The sequence below is a fragment of the Mauremys reevesii genome, linkage group 1 (genome assembly GCF_016161935.1).
Source record: "Mauremys reevesii isolate NIE-2019 linkage group 1, ASM1616193v1, whole genome shotgun sequence".
Classification (NCBI taxonomy): domain Eukaryota; kingdom Metazoa; phylum Chordata; order Testudines; family Geoemydidae; genus Mauremys; species Mauremys reevesii.
Window position 1 is genome coordinate 50,417,028 of NC_052623.1, and position 19,776 is coordinate 50,436,803.

The following is a 19,776-nucleotide window of genomic DNA, read 5'->3' on the forward strand; positions in this document are numbered from 1 at the left end:
AAGAGCAGCCATCATTGTCCCTTCCCTTCCCCCAGATGCAAGGGGATTCCACTGGTTTGTGGGAGAGGAGGAAAAAGGAGAGAGCTTGCCATCCTTGTATGAGCAGAGAGCTCCACTGGGCCTCTAACTAGGTATAGGTAATCAGTCAGGGTCAATGTATTCAATGCATTTCACTTTATTCACACAAAACATTAGGAACACTGCATGTGTCCATCACCCTCCCCGCGCATCTGCTTTTTGCCTTGCAAGACTGTGAACTCCTACAGGCAGTGACTGTGTCTTCCCATGTGACCACTCAGCTGTGAGCAAATCTGGGGCACTATCTCCACAGAGATGTCTAAATTGTTGTGCCTAATGGTAAGAGATGTCTTTTCCAGGAAGCTTTGACCCATATATTCAGTTAATTAACCAAGCAAAATTCAGAACTTGTTTATTATGTGAATTTAGCAATTAAAATACATTTGATATAAAAAGATAAATGTAAGACGTAAGTGTGAGTTATTCACATCCAAAGACATTTTTAGTAAAGTTCATATAAAAGTAATCTTAATATTCCAGTTTTCTTAAATATTTATGCACAAAAAGCATATTTATAAATGTACAGTGTGCAACACACTCCTCTAGAGATGCACTATCCCTGAATAATTATTTTGGGTGGATTGAAAGGGGGAAACATTTTGTGGATCACCCGTAGGTACGGATCAAGATAAATTCTGCTCCACCAGTAAGAGACCAAGCAAATGGGTCATAGTTAGAATGAATGGTCCCCTGAGTTAGGATGGATGCCAGCTGAAGTGTATCCAGAGCATGCTTCAATAGCCTACTGCACACAGCTCACTCTAGGGCTCTGTACATGGCTGCTTTTCCTCAAATTGAGAGAAAGGGATTTTCTCCTTCTCCAAACCTTTAATAGGGTAAGCTTTATCGAAGGCATTTTTTACATGAATATTGCATACAAAGATGAAGGGGGATAGTGCATCTTTACAGCTTTTAAAACTAAGACCATCTGTTTCTCTTCATAGTCAATATACATAATGTCTGGTGCAAATTACTAACAAATACTTTTGCTGCTGTATACCAACACTGTTAAGTAAATTTGAAAGTCAACTGTGCATGTATAGAAGAGTCACCATAGCTTCCCAAAGAAGGATTATATGGTGAGTTACGGGTTAGGAACCCTGGCAAGGCATCTAATAAACATTTGTTCAATTTAGCAACATGCAGAGCTTATTGGCCATCCTGGCATATTGTTAGTTAAGGGAATCAGTCAGCAATCAGTACAATAGGTCAGCTGGTCCAGTAGGTAGTGTAGACAATACTTGGCTTAAATTATCTCTAGTTAAAATAATTTCCAGCGCACATTCTTGGGAAGACAAAGTGCAACCTTCAAGAAGATTTGCTTGAATTAGTGCCCCATCAAGCTTGATAAAGCTTCTATTTAATCTGTAATTTTCATTATTTCAGTCCCAGATTTTTCATTTCTATGTATTCTTGACAACTGCATTTTGTGGTGTGTGTAGAAATTCCTGGGTCCAGGGAGGCCTTCAGATCTCTTATGGTCTAAGAATGGATTAAATCTAAGCCCTGATCTACCAGAATGCCATGCTCATCAAGGCATTAATCCTCCCTCAAACTTCTATAAGCAGAGGCTGTACATCCTGAGCTCCAGGAAGTGGGCCCTTTCTCCCACTCCCACGCAGGTAGACTTGTTTTCTCCCACTTGCTTTCCCCTCACTACTGCATTGGGACCTCTCAGTCCACTGGGCCCAGATTCCAATGGGCCTTGCAGTGTAACCTTGACGATCGCACACAGTTTCTTGCCCACTGTTGACTCCCTCAGCATTAAAGGTACTATACTGCCCTGATTTTTTTTGCCTGAGGAGAGTGGCATTGTATTCTTGTTGTCAGATCTCAAAGCTGTTCCTGAATCTGAATTGAGAATGGATTATGTTAAGTGACAGGAGACCACCCTTGCTGTGGGGCAGGGCATGCTGCTTCCATGGGACTCCCATCCTTTGAAAGGGACTAGAAACTGAAGTGGGGTCTTCTACATGAACATTAGGGAACCAGTCATCTAAGGTACGGAGCTCCTGTCGCTCCCATTAACTGTTGGGAGAGCTACAGAGATTCAGTACTTGAGAAAGCTAGGCCCTGAGCACTGGTGCCCTACTTAATTTTAAAAGCACACATCACACTTTGTGCCATCTGTAGAAAAGCAGGTCATCTGAGTTTGTCAATGCCTGGTTGGGGGCAGGCGGAGAGAAAGCTTTTAAGATCACACAAACTGCAGCTGTTTCAGGCAGAAGCTTTTGAACTGACAGTGTTTAGAAAAAGCTGGTTCACGTTAAAATACGCATCTGAATCTTTGCACAGAACTTCTTAAACAGGTGGGGGGGAATAAAACCCCAGTGAATTGTAATCAGGAGGAGGAGAACGGCACACTTTCATTTTTTCCAGCACTATGTTACCATAAGGAAATCTCCAACTAGCTTCACTGAGGTGGCCACAGCTGGAACTGCAGAAATTCAGCCTGGTCATTCCAGAAAGAACGGACTCCTTGCTCCTGCTGGCAGCTTTCAGACTGTAAAACAGAGCAGTGTCACTTTCAGTGCATGGGGGGAAAAGTATCTAAGATTATTTTTAGTGAATTGAATGAGACAGCATGGAAGGAAACAGCCCCATTCATTGGCTGTGGCGAGCACGGTGTTGTAGGGACTGACTGGGATTGTGTACACAAGGGAACTTGTGCCTCCCAAGCACATCATCAAAATACATGGGACCAGCTCTGCATTTAGGCCACCATGTAATCATGGGATAACATTTGATCACTCTTAACTTGGGCTGCATTTGATGTGATATCATTCACGAGAGTGATAAGACACTGAGCCTATCACCTGAGCCCTCCAATCCCCAGGAAGGTGGTGGTTTTCTTATTTTGTGTCCTTACCCTCCAGTAACCTTATTTTAAATGGTCAGGGCTCAACAGGGTTATTTCAAGAATTAAAGAGTAAGTTTCTAAGTACTCATGCACTTCCCCCTCCCAGCTACCACGCTAGATTCCCACGGAAGAAACCTGCCAGGCATTGGTTAGAGCTTTTAGGAAGCTTTTAAATTTGTATTTAGGCAATAAGATCGTTGAAAGAAAAATGAAGCATCAAAACCTCTGTATGTAGCACAAGGCATTTCTTATTTGGGGAGCTGAGGGGCAACAGCTCCTGTTAGATTCTACAAATTCTTACATTTTGAGCTATAGGACATATGCTTTCCAAGGTGCTATGGAACCCCTACTGCCTGATGCCCCTAAACTTCTAAAGGAAGTTCTTTTTCTGGCTTTTACATCTTTAAGGGTTAAATTTTCAAGTATCTTCTCCCTACAACTGTAAAGATTCTTTACCTTTTCCAAAAAAAAAAAAAAAAAAGCAAATATTCCAGCATATCTGTATGACCCAGGGTCTAGGAAAAGCATCAAATATTACAAGACTTACACTAAACCATAAGCATTGGTAACTTCTAAGCTATCATACATTTCTGAGTTACATTAAACTCCTCAGCTGAAATAGCCCCTGAGGGCTGGAACAAACCCCTGCCAAGACTAAGCTCCTCCAACTTAATTACCTTTACTATTAACAATAAAGCCCTAGGTATTTTTGCCTGGGGAAAAGATAGTCACAAAATTCTGTCTGTTGGTGCTCAGAAACCATTTTGAGTCAGGTGAAGAGGGCTAACTGGCCAGAACCTGTTAGGGGGTGGAGCTAAGGAACTATAGGGTGGATCTAATATATCTGGATTTCAGTAAGGCGTTTGATACGGTGCCGCATGAAGAATTACTGGTTAAACTGGAAAAGATGGGGATCGAAATGAAAATCCAGAGGTGGATAAGGAGCTGGCTAAAGGGGAGACTGCAGAGGGTAGTATTGAAGGGGGAACTGTCAGGTTGGAGGGGGGTTACCAGTGGAGTTCCTCAAGGTTCGGTTTTGGGTCTGTCATAAGTAGTTAGTTAAGGGTTAAGGTCTACCTGTAAAGGGTTAACACAGACCTGGTGAAACACCTGACCAAAGGACCAATCAGGGAAGAGAATTTGAAAATCCCAGAGAGCGGGAACTTGGGTCTCTGTGTTCTTTGTTCTGAGTTCTTAGCCGTCTGGACCTACACCAGACCAGACGCTTAACCAAGTCTGCTCATCTTTCTGAACTAATTTCTTCTAGTCAAGCTAGTGAGTATTAGAAGAACTGGGTAATTGCATATAAGAATCTTGTGTCTGCAATTCTGTGTGTTTGCATTGATTATTCGTAATTTTGCCTGTATTGTTTGTACTGAGGAAAAGGGAGAAATTTCTCCAGGGATTAATAGGATTAGACCCTATGAATGTCTATCTTGGATTCATAGAGATTGTGTATTTTTTCTCTTCTTTCTTTTATTCTTTTAATAAACTCTTTTAAGTTCAGGACTTGGTTAAGTTCCTTACCTGTGGATTCAGGGGAAGGAAGCTAGGCGCCACTCGGTGGAGACAAGGGTTGTCTCCAAGCAGAGAGAGCAGGAGAGGAGGGGGAAGTGGGCTGCTTCCTGTGTGTAGAGATTCAAGGGATTTGAATCTGGGTTCCCCAGGGAAGCTTGGGGACAGGCCCGTCAGACACGTTAACCTGACTGGTGGCAGCGAGAAGGAATCCTACCCTAAGGGTTAGGGTGGGGAGAATACCTGGGTCCCCTCTTTGAACCCACAAGCTCAAAGTGGGGTGAGATCCCATGACATGGTGGCAGCGGAGTTTGAACACATTGTTAGAAGAAATCTTCAGCCAGGTTGGCTGGAGGGAATTGAGTTTCCAGCAGGCTTTGTTGGAAGCAGTTTTTCTTTTGGGTTGCTTGGACAGGCAGCTTGAGGAAAAAGCAGTTTTCTTTCGGGTGGCATAGAAAAGCACCTTGGAGGAAAAGAAAGTGTGTGCATTCCTTAGGTGGGGGGAAGTGCCCTCACAGGTTTGCTGGGCAGATAAGGATTCTCAAGACAGAGGTTTTTAGCTCTGGTTGCAAGGAGGTGTGTCCCTCCTTTGTGTGATCAGGATTCCTTGGGTGGGGGGAGTGCTCCTCCGAGCTCATCCCGTCCAACAAGGAAAACAGGTTTGGCGAGGAGAGAAAGCTCCTGAAGCCAGTTTTTTTTTCCTGTGACTTTTGAAATGCAGAAGCCAGGAAGCCAGTGAGATTTTCACTAGTCTTTTCTCGCAGAGAGACAGAGAGTTTTTTAGATTTTCCCTATTGCTCAGTACAGAACAATAGAGAGTTGCAACACACAATTTGCTATACACAGGATTAATTACCCTTTCTTTACTCAAGTTATCATAAACAGGGAGGGGGTGTCCAGCACCCCAAGGCACAGATATGACGGAAACAAGTGACCAACTAGAGCTTGCTCGATTGCAAATAAAAATCCTGGAAGCCAAAGAGAGAGAACACCAGATGGCCATGGCAGCCATGGAGGCAGACCAGAAAGCCAGAGAGGCAGACCACATCAGACAAATGGAATTAAGAGAGAAAGATCTGGAAATCCAGAGGCAGGCTCTGGAAGTAGAACAGGCTAAGCAGCATAATCCACCACCCCATCCACCTACTGATCAAACTTTTCGGAGAAAATTTCCCGCCTACAGGGCAGGTGATGATGTTGAGGCCTTTTTAGAAAACTTTGAGAGGGCCTGTATTGGATACCGTCTTCCTAAAGACCAATACATGATGGAGCTGAGGTCACAGCTCAGCGGACAATTATCCCTTGTGGCAGCTGAAATGCCTAGAGACCAGATGGACGACTTTCCACTGTTCCTAACCAAGGCCAGACTCAGAATGGGCATCACCCCTGATCACGCCCGTCAGCGTTTCAGAGCCCAGAAATGGAAACCAGAGATGTCATTTCCAGAGCACGCTGCTTACCTGGAAAAACACTATTTCTCATGGATATCAGGATCCAAGGTTAAGGAGCTAGACGACCTACACCTCCTGATGATGATGGAGCAGTTCCTAGATGGTGTTCCTGAGAACATTAGACGCTACATCCAAGATGGTAAACCAAAAACTCTCACTGAGGCAGGAGAGATTGGAGCCAGATGGATGGCATCAGTAGACAACACGAAAGCTACTGCCAAAGGGAGCAAATTACACAAGGTACCCACCGAGACTAAACCTTACCATCGAGGGCCAATCAAGCCCACACCTACAACCCAAGCACAGTCACACCCTACCTCTTCTTCTACCTCACCAGTTTCCAGTAAACCAACACAACCCCGTGACCCATCAAGTGGGCGATGTTTTGGATGCAATGAACTGGGGCATATCAAAGCCAAATGCCCAAAGAACCTGAACCGGGTCCAACTCCTTGCACCTGCACACCAAGGAAACCCGGAATTAGATATCTCTCAAATACCCATATGCTTTAGGGAAACTTTGAGAGTGGACGGAAAGGAAGTTATCGCATGGAGAGACACTGCAGCACATGTGTCAGCTATCCACCGAACCTTCGTGGACCCCAAATTCATCAACCCGAAAACCAAAGTGACAGTTCGCCCCTTCATGTCAAAACCTGTAACATTACCTACAGTGCGTTTACCTGTCCAGTACAAGGGCTGGTCAGGGACGTGGACTTTTGCTGTCTATGACAATTATTCTGTCCCCATGATACTGGGCAACCACTTGGCCCATCACGTTGAGCCGCCAGAAACAGAGGGAGTGGTTACACGCAGCCAAGCCAGACGAGCTGCTGCACCCATCCCTGTTCCTGAGCCATCCACCAAGACCCCGTCTGTGTTACCAGAGACCCAGACAGACGTGGTGGAACCGGATCCCATGCCAACACCTACAGCAGCCATAGTACAGCCAGTCCCAGAACCGGAACTGGAAGAGCAACCAGCGGCAGTACCAGCGCCAGCACCGACGCCAGCGCTTACAACTCCACCGCCAGAGGGCGACAACGGGCCTGAACTGGAAAAACCAGCAGACAACCCTACCCTAGAGGCTCAGCCGGAGCCTGAAATAACACCTCGTGGACCAGCGGAGAGCGGTTCACAGTCAACAGAAACAATCTCATCACCTACATCACTTCCAGAGGAACTGGTGTCTCCCGCCTCAAGGGAACAGTTCCAGACAGAGCAGGAAGCCGATGACAGCCTCAAGAAAGCATGGGCGGCGGCACGCAGCAACCCACCGCCTCTCAGCTCCACTAACCGATCCCGGTTCGTTGTGGACCAAGGACTTTTATACAAGGAAAGTCTTTATGGTGGACACCAGGAGGGCTGGCATCCTCAAAAACGGTTGCTAGTTCCGACAAAGTACCGGGAAAAGCTCTTAAGCTTAGCCCATGATCATCCCAGTGGCCATGCTGGGGTGAACCGAAGCAAAGACAGGTTGGGAAGGTCCTTCGACTGGGAGGGGATGGGCAAGGACGTTGAAGTATGTCCGGTCTTGTGAGGTATGCCTAAAGGTAGGAAAACCTCAAGACCAGGTCAAGGCCCCTCTCCAGCCACTTCCCATAATTGAGGTCCCATTTCAGCGAGTAGCTGTGGATATTATGGGTCCTTTCCCAAAAAAGACCCCAGAGGAAAGCAGTACATACTGACTTTTGTGGACTTTGCTACCAGATGGCCGGAAGCAGTAGCTCTAGGCAACACCAGGGCTCAAACTGTGTGCCAGGCCTTAACTGACATTTTTACCAGGGTGGGTTGGCCCTCTGAAATTCTTACCGATTCGGGAACAAATTTCCTATCAGGGACCATGAAAGACCTGTGGGAAACTCATGGGGTGCATCATTTGGTTGCCACCCCGTACCATCACCAAACTAATGGCCTAGTGGAAAGGTTTAATGGAACATTGGGGGCCATGATCCGCAAATTCGTCAATGAACACTCCAATAATTGGGATCTAGTGTTACAACAGTTGCTGTTTGCCTACAGGGCTGTTCCACATCCCAGTTTAGGATTCTCACCATTCGAGCTGGTGTATGGCCATGAGGTTAAGGGGCCATTACAGCTGGTAAAGCAGCAATGGGAGGGGTTTACACCTCCTCCAGGGACTAACATTCTGGACTTTGTAAGCAACCTTCAAAACACCCTCCGAGACTCTTGGGCCCTTGCTCGAGAGAACTTAAGAGATGCTCAAGCGGAGCAAAAGGTCTGGTATGATCGACATGCCAAGGAGCGGTCCTTCAAGGTAGGAGACCAGGTCATGGTCTTGAAGGCGCAACAGGCCCATAAGATGGAAGCGTCCTGGGAAGGACCATACATGGTCCAGGAGCGCCTGGGAGCTGTTAACTACCTCATAACATTCCCTGATTCCTCTTTAAAGCCTAAAGTGTTTCATGTTAACTCTCTAAAGCCCTTTTATCCCAGAGAATTACAGGTCTGTCACTTTACAGTTCAGGAAGGAGATGACACCGAGTGGCCTGAAGGTGTCTACTACGAAGGTAAAAGAAATGGTGGTGTGGAAGTGGTTACACTCTCCACAACCCTGCAACGTCTGCAGCGTCAACAGATCAAGGAGCTGTGCACTCACTTCGCGCCCTTGTTCTCAGCCAACCCAGGACGGACTGAGCAAACCTGCCACTCCATTGACACAGGTAATGCTCACCCAATTAGGACCCCACCCTACAGGGTGTCACCTCATGCCAAAGTTGCTATTAAACAGGAGATTGACAACATGTTGGAGATGGGTATCATCCGCCCTTCTACCAGTGCATGGGCATCTCCAGTGGTTCTGGTTCCCAAACCAGATGGGGAAATACGCTTTTGTGTGGACTACCGTAAGCTCAATGCTGTAACTCGTCCAGACAACTATCCAATGCCACGCACTGATGAGCTATTGGAAAAGTTGGGACGTGCCCAGTTCATCTCTACCATTGATTTAACCAAGGGATACTGGCAGGTACCACTAGATGAACCCGCCAGGAAAAATCTGCCTTCATCACCCATGCAGGGGTGTATGAGTTTACTGTGCTTCCATTCGGACTGCGGAATGCACCTGCCACCTTCCAAAGGCTGGTGGATGGTCTACTAGCAGGATTGGAAGACTGTGCAGTTGCATACCTCGATGATGTGGCCATTTTCTCTGATTCATGGCCTGAACACCTAGAACATTTGAAAATGGTTTTTGAGCGCATCAGGCAGGCAGGACTAACTGTTAAGGCCAACAAGTGTCAAGTAGGCCAAAATAGAGTGACTTACCTAGGACACCAGGTGGGTCAAGGAACCATCAACCCCCTACAGGCCAAGGTGGAGGCTATCCAACAGTGGCCTGTCCCAAGGTCAAAGAAACAGGTCCAATCCTTCTTAGGTTTGGCCGGATATTACAGCGATTTGTACCACACTACAGCCAAATCGCTGCTCCACTAACTGATCTGACCAGGAAAACCCAGCCAAATGCAGTTAAGTGGACTGATGAGTGTCAGGAAGCCTTTATCCAGCTTAAGGCGATGCTCATGTCTGACCCTGTATTAAGGGCCCCGGACTTTGACAAACCCTTCCTAGTTACCACTGATGCATCTGAACGTGGGGTAGGAGCGGTACTAATGCAGGAAGGACCGGATCACAACTTCCATCCTGTCGTGTTTCTCAGCAAGAAGCTGTCTGAGAGGGAAAGCCACTGGTCCGTCAGTGAAAAAGAGTGTTACGCCATTGTGTATGCCTTGGAAAAGCTACGCCCATACCTTTGGGGACGGCAGTTCCAGCTACAAACCGATCATGCTGCACTAAAGTGGCTTCATACTAACAAGGGAAACAACAAAAAACTTATCAGATGGAGTTTAGCTCTCCAAGACTTTGATTTTGAAATTCAACACCTTTCAGGAGCTTCCAACAAAGTTGCTGATGCACTCTCTCGTGACAGTTTCCCAGAATCTAGTGGCTAAAAGTGTTCTTTACATGTTATATGCTTAGTAGTATATGTAATAGTGCATGTGTTTATTACTCTGTTGGTTTTGCAGTTTAGGAGGAAATCACCGCCAGTGCTCCCACTGTTGGTGATTTGGGGGGCGTGTCATAAGTAGTTAGTTAAGGGTTAAGGTCTACCTGTAAAGGGTTAACACAGACCTGGTGAAACACCTGACCAAAGGACCAATCAGGAAGAGAATTTGAAAATCCCAGAGAGCGGGAACTTGGGTCTCTGTGTTCTTTGTTCTGAGTTCTTAGCCGTCTGGACCTACACCAGACCAGACGCTTAACCAAGTCTGCTCATCTTTCTGAACTAATTTCTTCTAGTCAAGCTAGTGAGTATTAGAAGAACTGGGTAATTGCATATAAGAATCTTGTGTCTGCAATTCTGTGTGTTTGCATTGATTATTCGTAATTTTGCCTGTATTGTTTGTACTGAGGAAAAGGGAGAAATTTCTCCAGGGATTAATAGGATTAGACCCTATGAATGTCTATCTTGGATTCATAGAGATTGTGTATTTTTTCTCTTCTTTCTTTTATTCTTTTAATAAACTCTTTTAAGTTCAGGACTTGGTTAAGTTCCTTACCTGTGGATTCAGGGGAAGGAAGCTAGGCGCCACTCGGTGGAGACAAGGGTTGTCTCCAAGCAGAGAGAGAGCAGGAGAGGGAGGGGGGAAGTGGGCTGCTTCCCTGTGTGTAGAGATTCAAGGGATTTGAATCTGGGTTCCCCAGGGGAAGCTTGGGGGACAGGCCGTGCGTCAGACACGTTAACCTGACTGGTGGCAGCGAGAAGGAATCCTACCCTAAGGGTTAGGGTGGGGGGAGAATACCTGCGGGTCCCCTCTTTGAACCCACAAGCTCAAAGTGGGGGTGAGATCCCATGACAGGGTCCGATTTTATTCAATCTATTTATTGCTGACCTGGGAACCAAGAGTAGGAGCGGGCTGATAAAGTTTGCGGATGACACCAAGTTGGGAGGTATTGCCAATTCGGAAAAGGATCGGGATATCCTCCAGGGAGATTTGGATGACCTGGTAAACTGGAGTATTAGTAACAGGATGAAATTCAATAGTGAGAAGTGTAAGGTTATGCATTTAGGGATGACTAACAAGAATTTTAGTTATAAGCTAGGGATGCACCAGTTGGAAGTAACGGAGGAGGAGAAGGACCTAGGAGTCCTGGTTGATCGTAGGATGACTATGAGTAGGCAATGTGATGTGGCCGTTAAAAAAGCTAATGCGGTCTTGGGATGCATTAGGCGAGGTATTTCTAGTAGGGACAAGGAGGTGCTAGTCCCGTTATATAAGGCGTTGGTGAGACCTCATTTGGAGTATTGTGTGCAGTTTTGGTCTCCCATGTTTAAGAAGGATGAATTCAAACTGGAACGGGTACAAAGAAGGGCCACTAGAATGATCCGAGGAATGGAAGGTCTGTCGTATGAAAGGAGACTTGAGGAGCTCGGTTTGTTTTCCTTAACCAAAAGAAGGATAAGAGGAGATATGATTGCACTCTTTAAATATATCAGAGGATAAATACCAGGAAGGAGAGGAATTATTTCAGCTCAGTGCTAATGTGGACACGAGGACAAACGGATATAAGTTGTCAGTCAGGAAATTCAGGCTTGAAATTAGACGAAGGTTTCTAACCATCAGGGAGTGCAATACTGGAACAGCCTACCGAGGAAACAGGAAGGACCTCCATGACTTTAAGATTAAGCTAGATAAGTTTATGGAGGAGATGGTATGATAGGATAACGGGCTTAGTCAATAGGTCAATTAAGTGCCACACTGGTAAATTGTACAATGGGTCAATGACATGATATAACCTTTTTCCAGAGGGTATGGCTGGAGAGTCTTGCCCGCATGCTCGGGGTTCAGCTGACCGCCATATTTGGGGTCGGGAAGGAATTTTCCTCCAGGGAAGATTGGCAGTGGCCCTGGAGGTTTTTCGCCTTCCTCCGAAGCATGGGGCAGGAGCTAAAGGAGTGGGTGGATCGGCTTATGTGGCCTGCATCTTGCAGGAGGTCAGACTAGATGATCATAATGGTCCCTTCTGATCTTGAATTCTATGATTCTATGATTCTATGATAAATCTTCCTTCAGCGATGAGGCATTCACTCCATTCTGGAAGATTAGTCTAGAGAGGGAGCGTGTTCCTATCCGGAGAGGTTGGGGTTATGCTGGGTTTTTGCCTAGGGAAGGGCTTCTTTTGGTTCTGAAGGACATGCTAGTTTGGGAGGTTTAATCCAATAAAGGTCTCCGTTTTAGCTCTGAGGAGTTTATTCCAATTTGGGAGTTTAATATGGCTCAAAGTTTATTTTAGCTTAGAAACTTACTTTAGGTGAGCTGCTTTCTCTGGCTTGGAATTTTAGCTTGCTCAAGTCTTGAGAGCTAGAGAATTCCAGTTAAAAGGTTGTAGTTAGAAGGTTTCCAACCTCTTAGGGAGGCCTTTATAAAGGCACACATTTCTTCTGAAGCTGGTAGTGGAGTCTTGTGATCTAAATACCCATGTGTCCTTGGAAGTCTTAAATCAAAAGAATTTATTTTTCTATATCTCTAATGGACTCCATTTTTTCTTTCTGTTACTGCACTTATGAGTCCAAGACCTTCAGCACACATGTGACCAGTATAGTATGACACTACAGTTTCCCCTTTTGACCTGAGTTGTTGGCCAATATTTGAGGCCTTGCAAAGTTGTAGCTATTAGGAGGAGAAATTGATGATGGAATCAAATATTCCTTTGATGCAATCCTATTTATTTACAAAGACTGTACACAAAGTCCTATTTTCTGAACACATTAGGAAACAGAAAGTACCTGCTGTTTATCTCCACGTCTGCCCCCTCTGATCAGTTCCATCTCCATGGAGCTCTGTCTCTCTGTGCCTTCTCAGGGCCATGCTTTTGACCATTTCTCTTGCTGTCTGCTGGCTTATCCCCCATTTTCTGCCTCTCAAGCACACCCTGCAACCAATCCCCTAGCTCCTGTGTTTACCACCAGTCCTAGCGAAACTCCTCAGATCACATGGCTTGCCCTGCTCAGGCTTTACCATGTAGCCCAGTGTCTTGGGCAGTAACTTCCTATTGTTTCCAGCTATCACTACATAAAGTGACATTTAATTGTTCCTTCCATTTAGCCTGAAGGAAAGGGGTATTTTAGCACATCCAGAAGCTTTAATCAGGTCTGTGATTGTTTATATATTGAAGACCCGCTTGATGGCAGCTAGTAACATCTTCCAGCATAACACTGTTACAAATTGTCATCAAATTGCTTTTGACCACCTCACCTGTTCTCTGCTAACTAATCTAGCTCCCTTTAGGACTTATTCTCACATTCTCCTAACAGCCACCATTTCTAAAAAGTCAATTTGCCACCAAAACATTCCCTTTTCTTCTGCAACTGTAACTTCTTTGCAAAATGACACTGTCCTGAAGAACAATACACAGCCTTGCACCAATCGTAGTCTTAGAAACAAGAGCTTTATGCCATTAAAGAAGGGAGATTTCTAGGCTTCACAGAGACAAGTAGCACTTGCTGCTGCCCTGGAATGCCACAAGATATCAGACTTTACAAATGGCATGTCTGTTTAAAGAAAAACTATTTTAGGTCATTTTTAGAGTCATTTTGTTCTCTGAGCCCTGCACAGTCCATATGTATTGTTATACATGGCTTTTCAATTGCAAGGGTACAAGAAATCATGTCAAAATGAGTGCTTTACATTTTTTTTTTAAATCTGTAACACACATCCATGGGCAGAACATATGAGGGATTGGTTCAGTTATCAAGATTTTATGGCCACTTTATTAGGATGACTTGCATAGCCCTTGGCTTTAGCATTCATAAGTGATTCTTCCATTTCTAATTCTTGCCAATAGAACCTTTCCACTCAGTATTCTCTGTGTGTATGTACACACACACGCACACATTCAGCTAAAGTAATATAGCTAATCAATGAAATTTTCCTATAAGCAAATCATTTTAGATTTTGACCAAGAACTTTATCATCTGCAGTTGCTCAGATCCCCCATACAATACACCACAGTCTTCAGTGTGACCAGTCGAGCACAATTAAGATGGCATGATGGCTGTAACTTATTGCCAGCACAAGATGAATGATCACTCGGGTCAGGGCAGCCTCCATACTGTGAGCTGGCCTTAACCTGGGAACTGAAACCTGTCTGAGACTTTTAGTCTCATAACGGCCCTGGAACTGAGGAACCACTGACCATAACTGAGAAAATAAACATTCCTCGTCTAGAGCTAGGTCATGTTAGTACAGTACATTTAATAGACAGCCCTTGTTCCCCTCTCAGGCAGCTGTCAGGAATTAGGCAGAGGAAGGTGGCCAATATATTAAAGTGCTTAAAAGCAGGAAGAGAAATGAGGCCCTCACATCCATCTATTGTAAAGTTGCCACTTGAGCATCCTGAGCCTGTGGCTCTTAAATGGGTTATGCTTAGCTGATTCATGTAAGAGAAGGGCAAAAACAAGCATTGTTAGATGAATATCTGCTGGGTGCATTTGGTGTCTCCTGAGAACTTCCAGGACCAACAGCAAGTCATTCTCAGCAAAAAGCCCTGATCTTTGGAATTTGTTTCCTGCAGCCATCTACCACAGTCTGGGATTAGTCACCTGGGTCACCTGGTCCATCAGATATAGAACTAGGACATTGGGGCAGCGCAAATGCATCTAGGTGACTTTTGTAATTTACTGTCAGGTTCCTGGATGATCTGGTCCCGGGTACTGAATAAATAAACCAGTCACACAGCATGATCACCAGCAAAATGATTTACAGAGTGTCAGACTGTTCTGGCAAGTGTGATTCAGCACAAAAACATGCAAGACCCTCTTTGATATTTTTTGTGTGTGTGCGTGTGTAAAGAACAAGAAAGAGGCATGAAACACAGACCCAAAAAGCGTTTGCATTTGTTTGCTCTCTGTCCAAGTAAAGTGTTTCAGTTCTTCTGAAGCCAGCACCATCCCACTGTCTGCCTGATAATCCTGGAAAAGATTAAAAGCCTATTAGGCATTTAATGAAAAAAAGTTAATTTTTAAAAGAATCACATTCTTCTTGGGTCAAATTTTCAAAAGCAACTTAGGAGTTGATTTTCCATGAGACCTGGGCTTCTGAGTGCCTATGTTACTTTTGAAAATGGGTACCCATTGTGTGGCTATAATGAACACATGAACCCAACATGGCTGCAACGTTTTAAACAAAAACACCTATGAAGTTGTCACATTATTGATTTGAACTGGGACCATATAGAACATGCTTGCAACCAAAGTTCTATAGTGGCACCAAATCTTATATAAAGGGGGTCAAATAGGGTGTCTAAGACAAGGTTATGGTTTGCTGGTTATGATTATGCTGTCTGTATGCATCTGTCATTTTTGTATTTAAAGTTATAAGTATTGGCTCTATACTGTCTGTATTTCAAAATTATGCCGTGCTTCTGGGTGACACCCCAGACAAGTTGGTGTCAGCTCTGCCTAACCTGCTTGATGGCCCATTGAAGACCATCAGCTATACAATTGACCCATTGAGAGACAGCAGCTACGCCTTGTAACTCAGCAAAGTATGCAGGAACTTGCCCATGTGACTCCAGACTCCATTTTGCTGTAATTTTCCGCAGTAAGAACAAAGAGGTGTTCTTACACCTGAAAAAGACTATAAAAGGCTGATGCCTCATCTCCATCTTGTCTTCAATCCTGCTTCTTACCTCTGGAGGGACTTTGCTACGAATGGAAGCTTTATACAAAGGATTAATGACCCATCCCAGCTGTGGATGTACTCCAGAGACTTGATTTGAACCTGCAGTTTATTCTATCATTGCTACAAGCCTGAACCAAGAACTTTGCCATTACTGTATGTATTTGATTCCATTTAACCAATCTTTGCTCTCATCTATATTCTTTTCCTTTTATGAATAAACCTTTAGATTTTAGATGCTAAAGCATTGGCAACAGCGTGATTTGTGGGTAAGATCTAATTTTTATATTGACCTGGGTCTGGGGCTTGGTCCTTTGGAATCGGGAGAACCTTTTTCTTTTACAGGGGCATTGGTTTTCATAACCATTCGTCCCCATAATGAGTGGCACTGGTGGTGATACTGGGAAACTGGAGTGTCTAAAGGAATTGCTTGTGTGACTTGTGGTTAGCCAGTGGGGTGAGACCAAAGTCCTCTTTGTCTGGCTGGTTTGGTTTGCCTTAGAGGTAGAAAAACCCCAGCCTTGGGCTGTAACTGCCTTGTTTAAGCATTTTGTCCTGAATTGGCACTCTCAGTTGGGTCACGCCAGAACCAGCATCATTACATAAGCGTCCAGCTGTGTTTGCAGCAATCCAACACGTTGGTCAGCCACCAATGCGGCCAGTCCATGGGACAGCAGCAGCAGGAATGGGGGAATTGATATGGCAAACCTGAGTGCGGAGCTGAACCTCAGTCCATCCCCTAAACATTTCAAAGGTTTGGTTCAATTCATATACATACTCTTCATTCACCCTGCTCTCGTCTCTCATCTCCCTCTCTACAACTCCACAAGGCCTAATAAATTAGGGAGGGGGGTAGGCAAACATTGCCTCATAGAGAGACACATTGCCAGCTTACCAGGCTCCTAGCAAGCTTGTCTAAAATGGAGTAGAATTCAGTTGCTCTCTTCTTTACTGATACAGAAGTGCAACCACAAAACTAGAAATCCCACTCTGCATGGTCAGGCTGCTCAGATGAAGATGGAACACAGGACGCCAGATTCTCTAGTCTCTGTTGACTACACCTTCATATCAAAGTAGAAGGTGGTTGCAGCCCTTGTTATGGAACTCGGTGGTCCATTCTGCTCTTCATTTTGCTTTCTTCAGATCTTCGCCTATTACAATATTGTTTATAAACAACCTAACTTCTAAGAGCAGATAATGCTGTACTGCACAGACACATGGAAAAACTAAGTGCCCCTTTTACAAAAAATTAAATGTAAATATATGAATAAAGAAAAAAACTGTTCATTGTACTTAGGCTGAGTATCACTTACATCAAATACAAAGGTATCCTTGGGCGAAAGCTCTTCAAAGGTATTTACCCTCTGGGGTAGCTTCATTTTGAAGGTGTTTATGTATCTATTCAAAAAACAAGCAGAAGATATCATCAAGAGGGGTTTTTTTTAGGAAACCTCATCAGCTATGCAATAAAATGAGTTGTGCATAAATAGGGACTGTTCTTTCATTTTAATATTTTAAAATGTATTAACTTGTTTGACAGCTAAATGGTTTACACATGAAACCCATTGTATGTAAACACTCATTAACACTCAGTGGCCATGTAGGAAGGCTTCCCCTTTTCCCTCTTCACTAGGTCTTTTATCATCTCTCCCCTCCCCACAATCTACCAGTAGATACCTCTCTGCGTGACCGTGTCCATATATCACTCCCTTAGCTTTGAAGATTTCATTACTGAGCTCAGAAGCTCTAGCAGCCTCTGCTGGCCCTCATCCACAACTGATAATGTGGGGGTTATCTACCCCAGAATGCACTGCACACTCCAGAGCATGTAGAATTTCAAATTAGTGGCAGATGGTGATGGGAAGGAATGTAGCGGGGGCACCTATTGGAGGGTTATACAGAGGTAGTGCGAGATTCATGGAGAGGCAAGGAAGGACCAGATGCCATTTCGGAATGCATAGAGGAAGAGAGCAATTAAGGATGATCTTATTTAAAAAAAGTAAAGTTTTGAGTCAGGTCATGGAGATGGCAGAAAGTTCAGGGTGATTTTTAATTGTTTTCTCATCCTAATCCAAACCATGCCTGAGGAGATGTTTCCTCTACATAGCTCATATAAAGAAAAACATCTTTGTATTTTTTCTCTTACCCAACATTTTCAGTGTTTTCACAGTTTGATTTTGGAACTGAAATATCTTCACTCAAATTAGAGTTGATTGAGGTGGGACTTGAATATGCAAATCTGCTATCTGCTGTAAATATAGTATTCAAAGGGATATAGTCTTTGCCATCCTAAAACCACAAAAATATATTTAATTACAATAAAGACAGTCCAGGTTATAGCTAGTGTATGTATAGTAACATATTGATGCCATTTAGTTCTGTACCTGTTGCACATTTGCTTGAAGCAGATCGCCTAACCTTTCCACCAGTTGAGAAAATCTTGGTCGTTCATTGGGGTTCCCATGCCAACAGTCCAACATGATTTGATACCTGGGAAAATAAAAACAAAATGAGTACATTTTGTGGTAACGCACAATATGTTCCTCACCGGGGCATATCAAACAGCTCCAGGTTTTTTATGGTAGTGTCATGTCACTGGATTTAATTATTGTTCCTCATAATGCATTAATCTGGAAAAGCCAGAAGGATTTCTGCATTTTAACAAGGAAGATGTCTGGCATTACCAGGGACTATTATTGAAAAGAAAAGAGGCAATCTTCAGAAAAAGACTCCTCCTTGGGGGCAATCAGAGGATAATTTAACCAACAGCTCCTAAAAGATATTTTTTTATTCCTAGCACAGCTTTAAACCATGGTATGGAGCATTTATTATCTGGTAATGGAAGGCACCGTAAGATGACTCATATGAATATCTCACTTCCTTGTATTGGTCAAGTCTAGTTTTCCTTCCTGCAATAAAATATTTGAAACAACAAAAAAGTTCTTAAGTGTCAGTAGGATAATAAAATTAGCCAGTAGGTTACCCTTCCAGAGAGGATCAAGTCTGGTGTGTATCCTTTTACTCCGCCTTCTGCCATTTTTTGTAACTGTTGCTATTTAGAGTCCTGTTGATGATCTCAGTATGGGGGATGTGGACAAGGCACCATAAAAACCTTCATTCTATTTCCTTTTGCAGAGGGAAGACACGATACATCTGATGCCTGTGCTTTCCCCAAATGACAGACATGCAGACTGAAAGTGCTTCCTGATTTCTGTGATTCATCCAGAACGGACATGATCAAAGTTTTTTTTTTTCAAGGCCTAGTATGTTGTGACTTCTTGTATTATTCATTCATCAGACACAAGTGCAGAGCATTTGTTTAAGGATTACATAGGCCAAGTGCTCTGATAGGACTCTGTTGTCTAAATGTCAATTGTAGTATCTATTGAAAGGACTTCTCATCTTTATCTGAGATGAAATCAGGGCTCTGAAAGGCTCAGGTGATTAGTAACAGTGTATGGAGCCTTTCATCTCTAGGGGCATGTCTACATTGCAATGTTAAGTCGATGTAAGGCAGCTTATGTCAACCTAAGTACCTAAGGTCATCTACCCAGCAAGGCAGAGACTTAAAGTTGCTGTCATTTGATGACCAATTTGGTGGCCTATGTAAAATGAGTCATCATTTTTAGTCCAGTTCCTAATGGATTGTTGTCTGCACAGTTGGCAAAACTGTTGAAAACCGCAGAGAGGCCAAGGACTAAAAAAGCCTGGAGACCCTTTCACCTCCCCTTACTGTTAGAGGTGGTTTCTAGAAAAGCTGGGGGGATGCTTGAACTGTTACTGCCCAAGTTAATAAAATGATAATACTTGGCACTTATATGGTGCTTCTCAAGCAGATATGTTAATAATTAGCAAACTTGGATGGATATAAAGTGGATATCCACGGATTTGCATGGCTCTGCATATAGGAAAAGTAAACTCACATTTCTGATGTTGCATATTCTGGGGCCCGCATCCTTGTGCCTTCTTTTAATCTGCTGCAGAAGTCCTCATCTATTTGAACCCCTGGGTAAGGAGAAGCACCTAAAGGTAAAGGTGTATGAATCAGTACTTGGACCGAGGTAGGTAGAGTAACTGTCTATACATGTGTAGTTCTAGTGTTATACCACTGAATGCATAGTCAAGGGGCCTGATCTTGTAAGACACCAAGTGCCTTCAACTCCCATGGATGC

General features: G+C 44.0%; 1 protein-coding gene across 1 annotated transcript in view; it reads right to left on the reverse strand.

Moving 5' to 3' along the window:
• Positions 1–499: 499 nt before the first annotated feature.
• FLT1 (fms related receptor tyrosine kinase 1) overlaps positions 500–19,776 on the reverse strand; it is a 155,671-nt gene continuing 136,394 nt past the window's right edge. Inside the window, exons 26-31 of the mRNA XM_039501796.1 lie at positions 19,528–19,627; positions 17,989–18,094; positions 17,751–17,893; positions 16,918–17,002; positions 14,804–14,895; positions 500–2,581 (exon numbers count right to left, since the gene is read on the reverse strand). Coding sequence (XP_039357730.1) covers positions 2,380–2,581; positions 14,804–14,895; positions 16,918–17,002; positions 17,751–17,893; positions 17,989–18,094; positions 19,528–19,627 — 728 coding nt within the window. The 3' untranslated portion in view covers positions 500–2,379. The remainder of the gene's footprint in view (positions 2,582–14,803; positions 14,896–16,917; positions 17,003–17,750; positions 17,894–17,988; positions 18,095–19,527; positions 19,628–19,776) is intronic.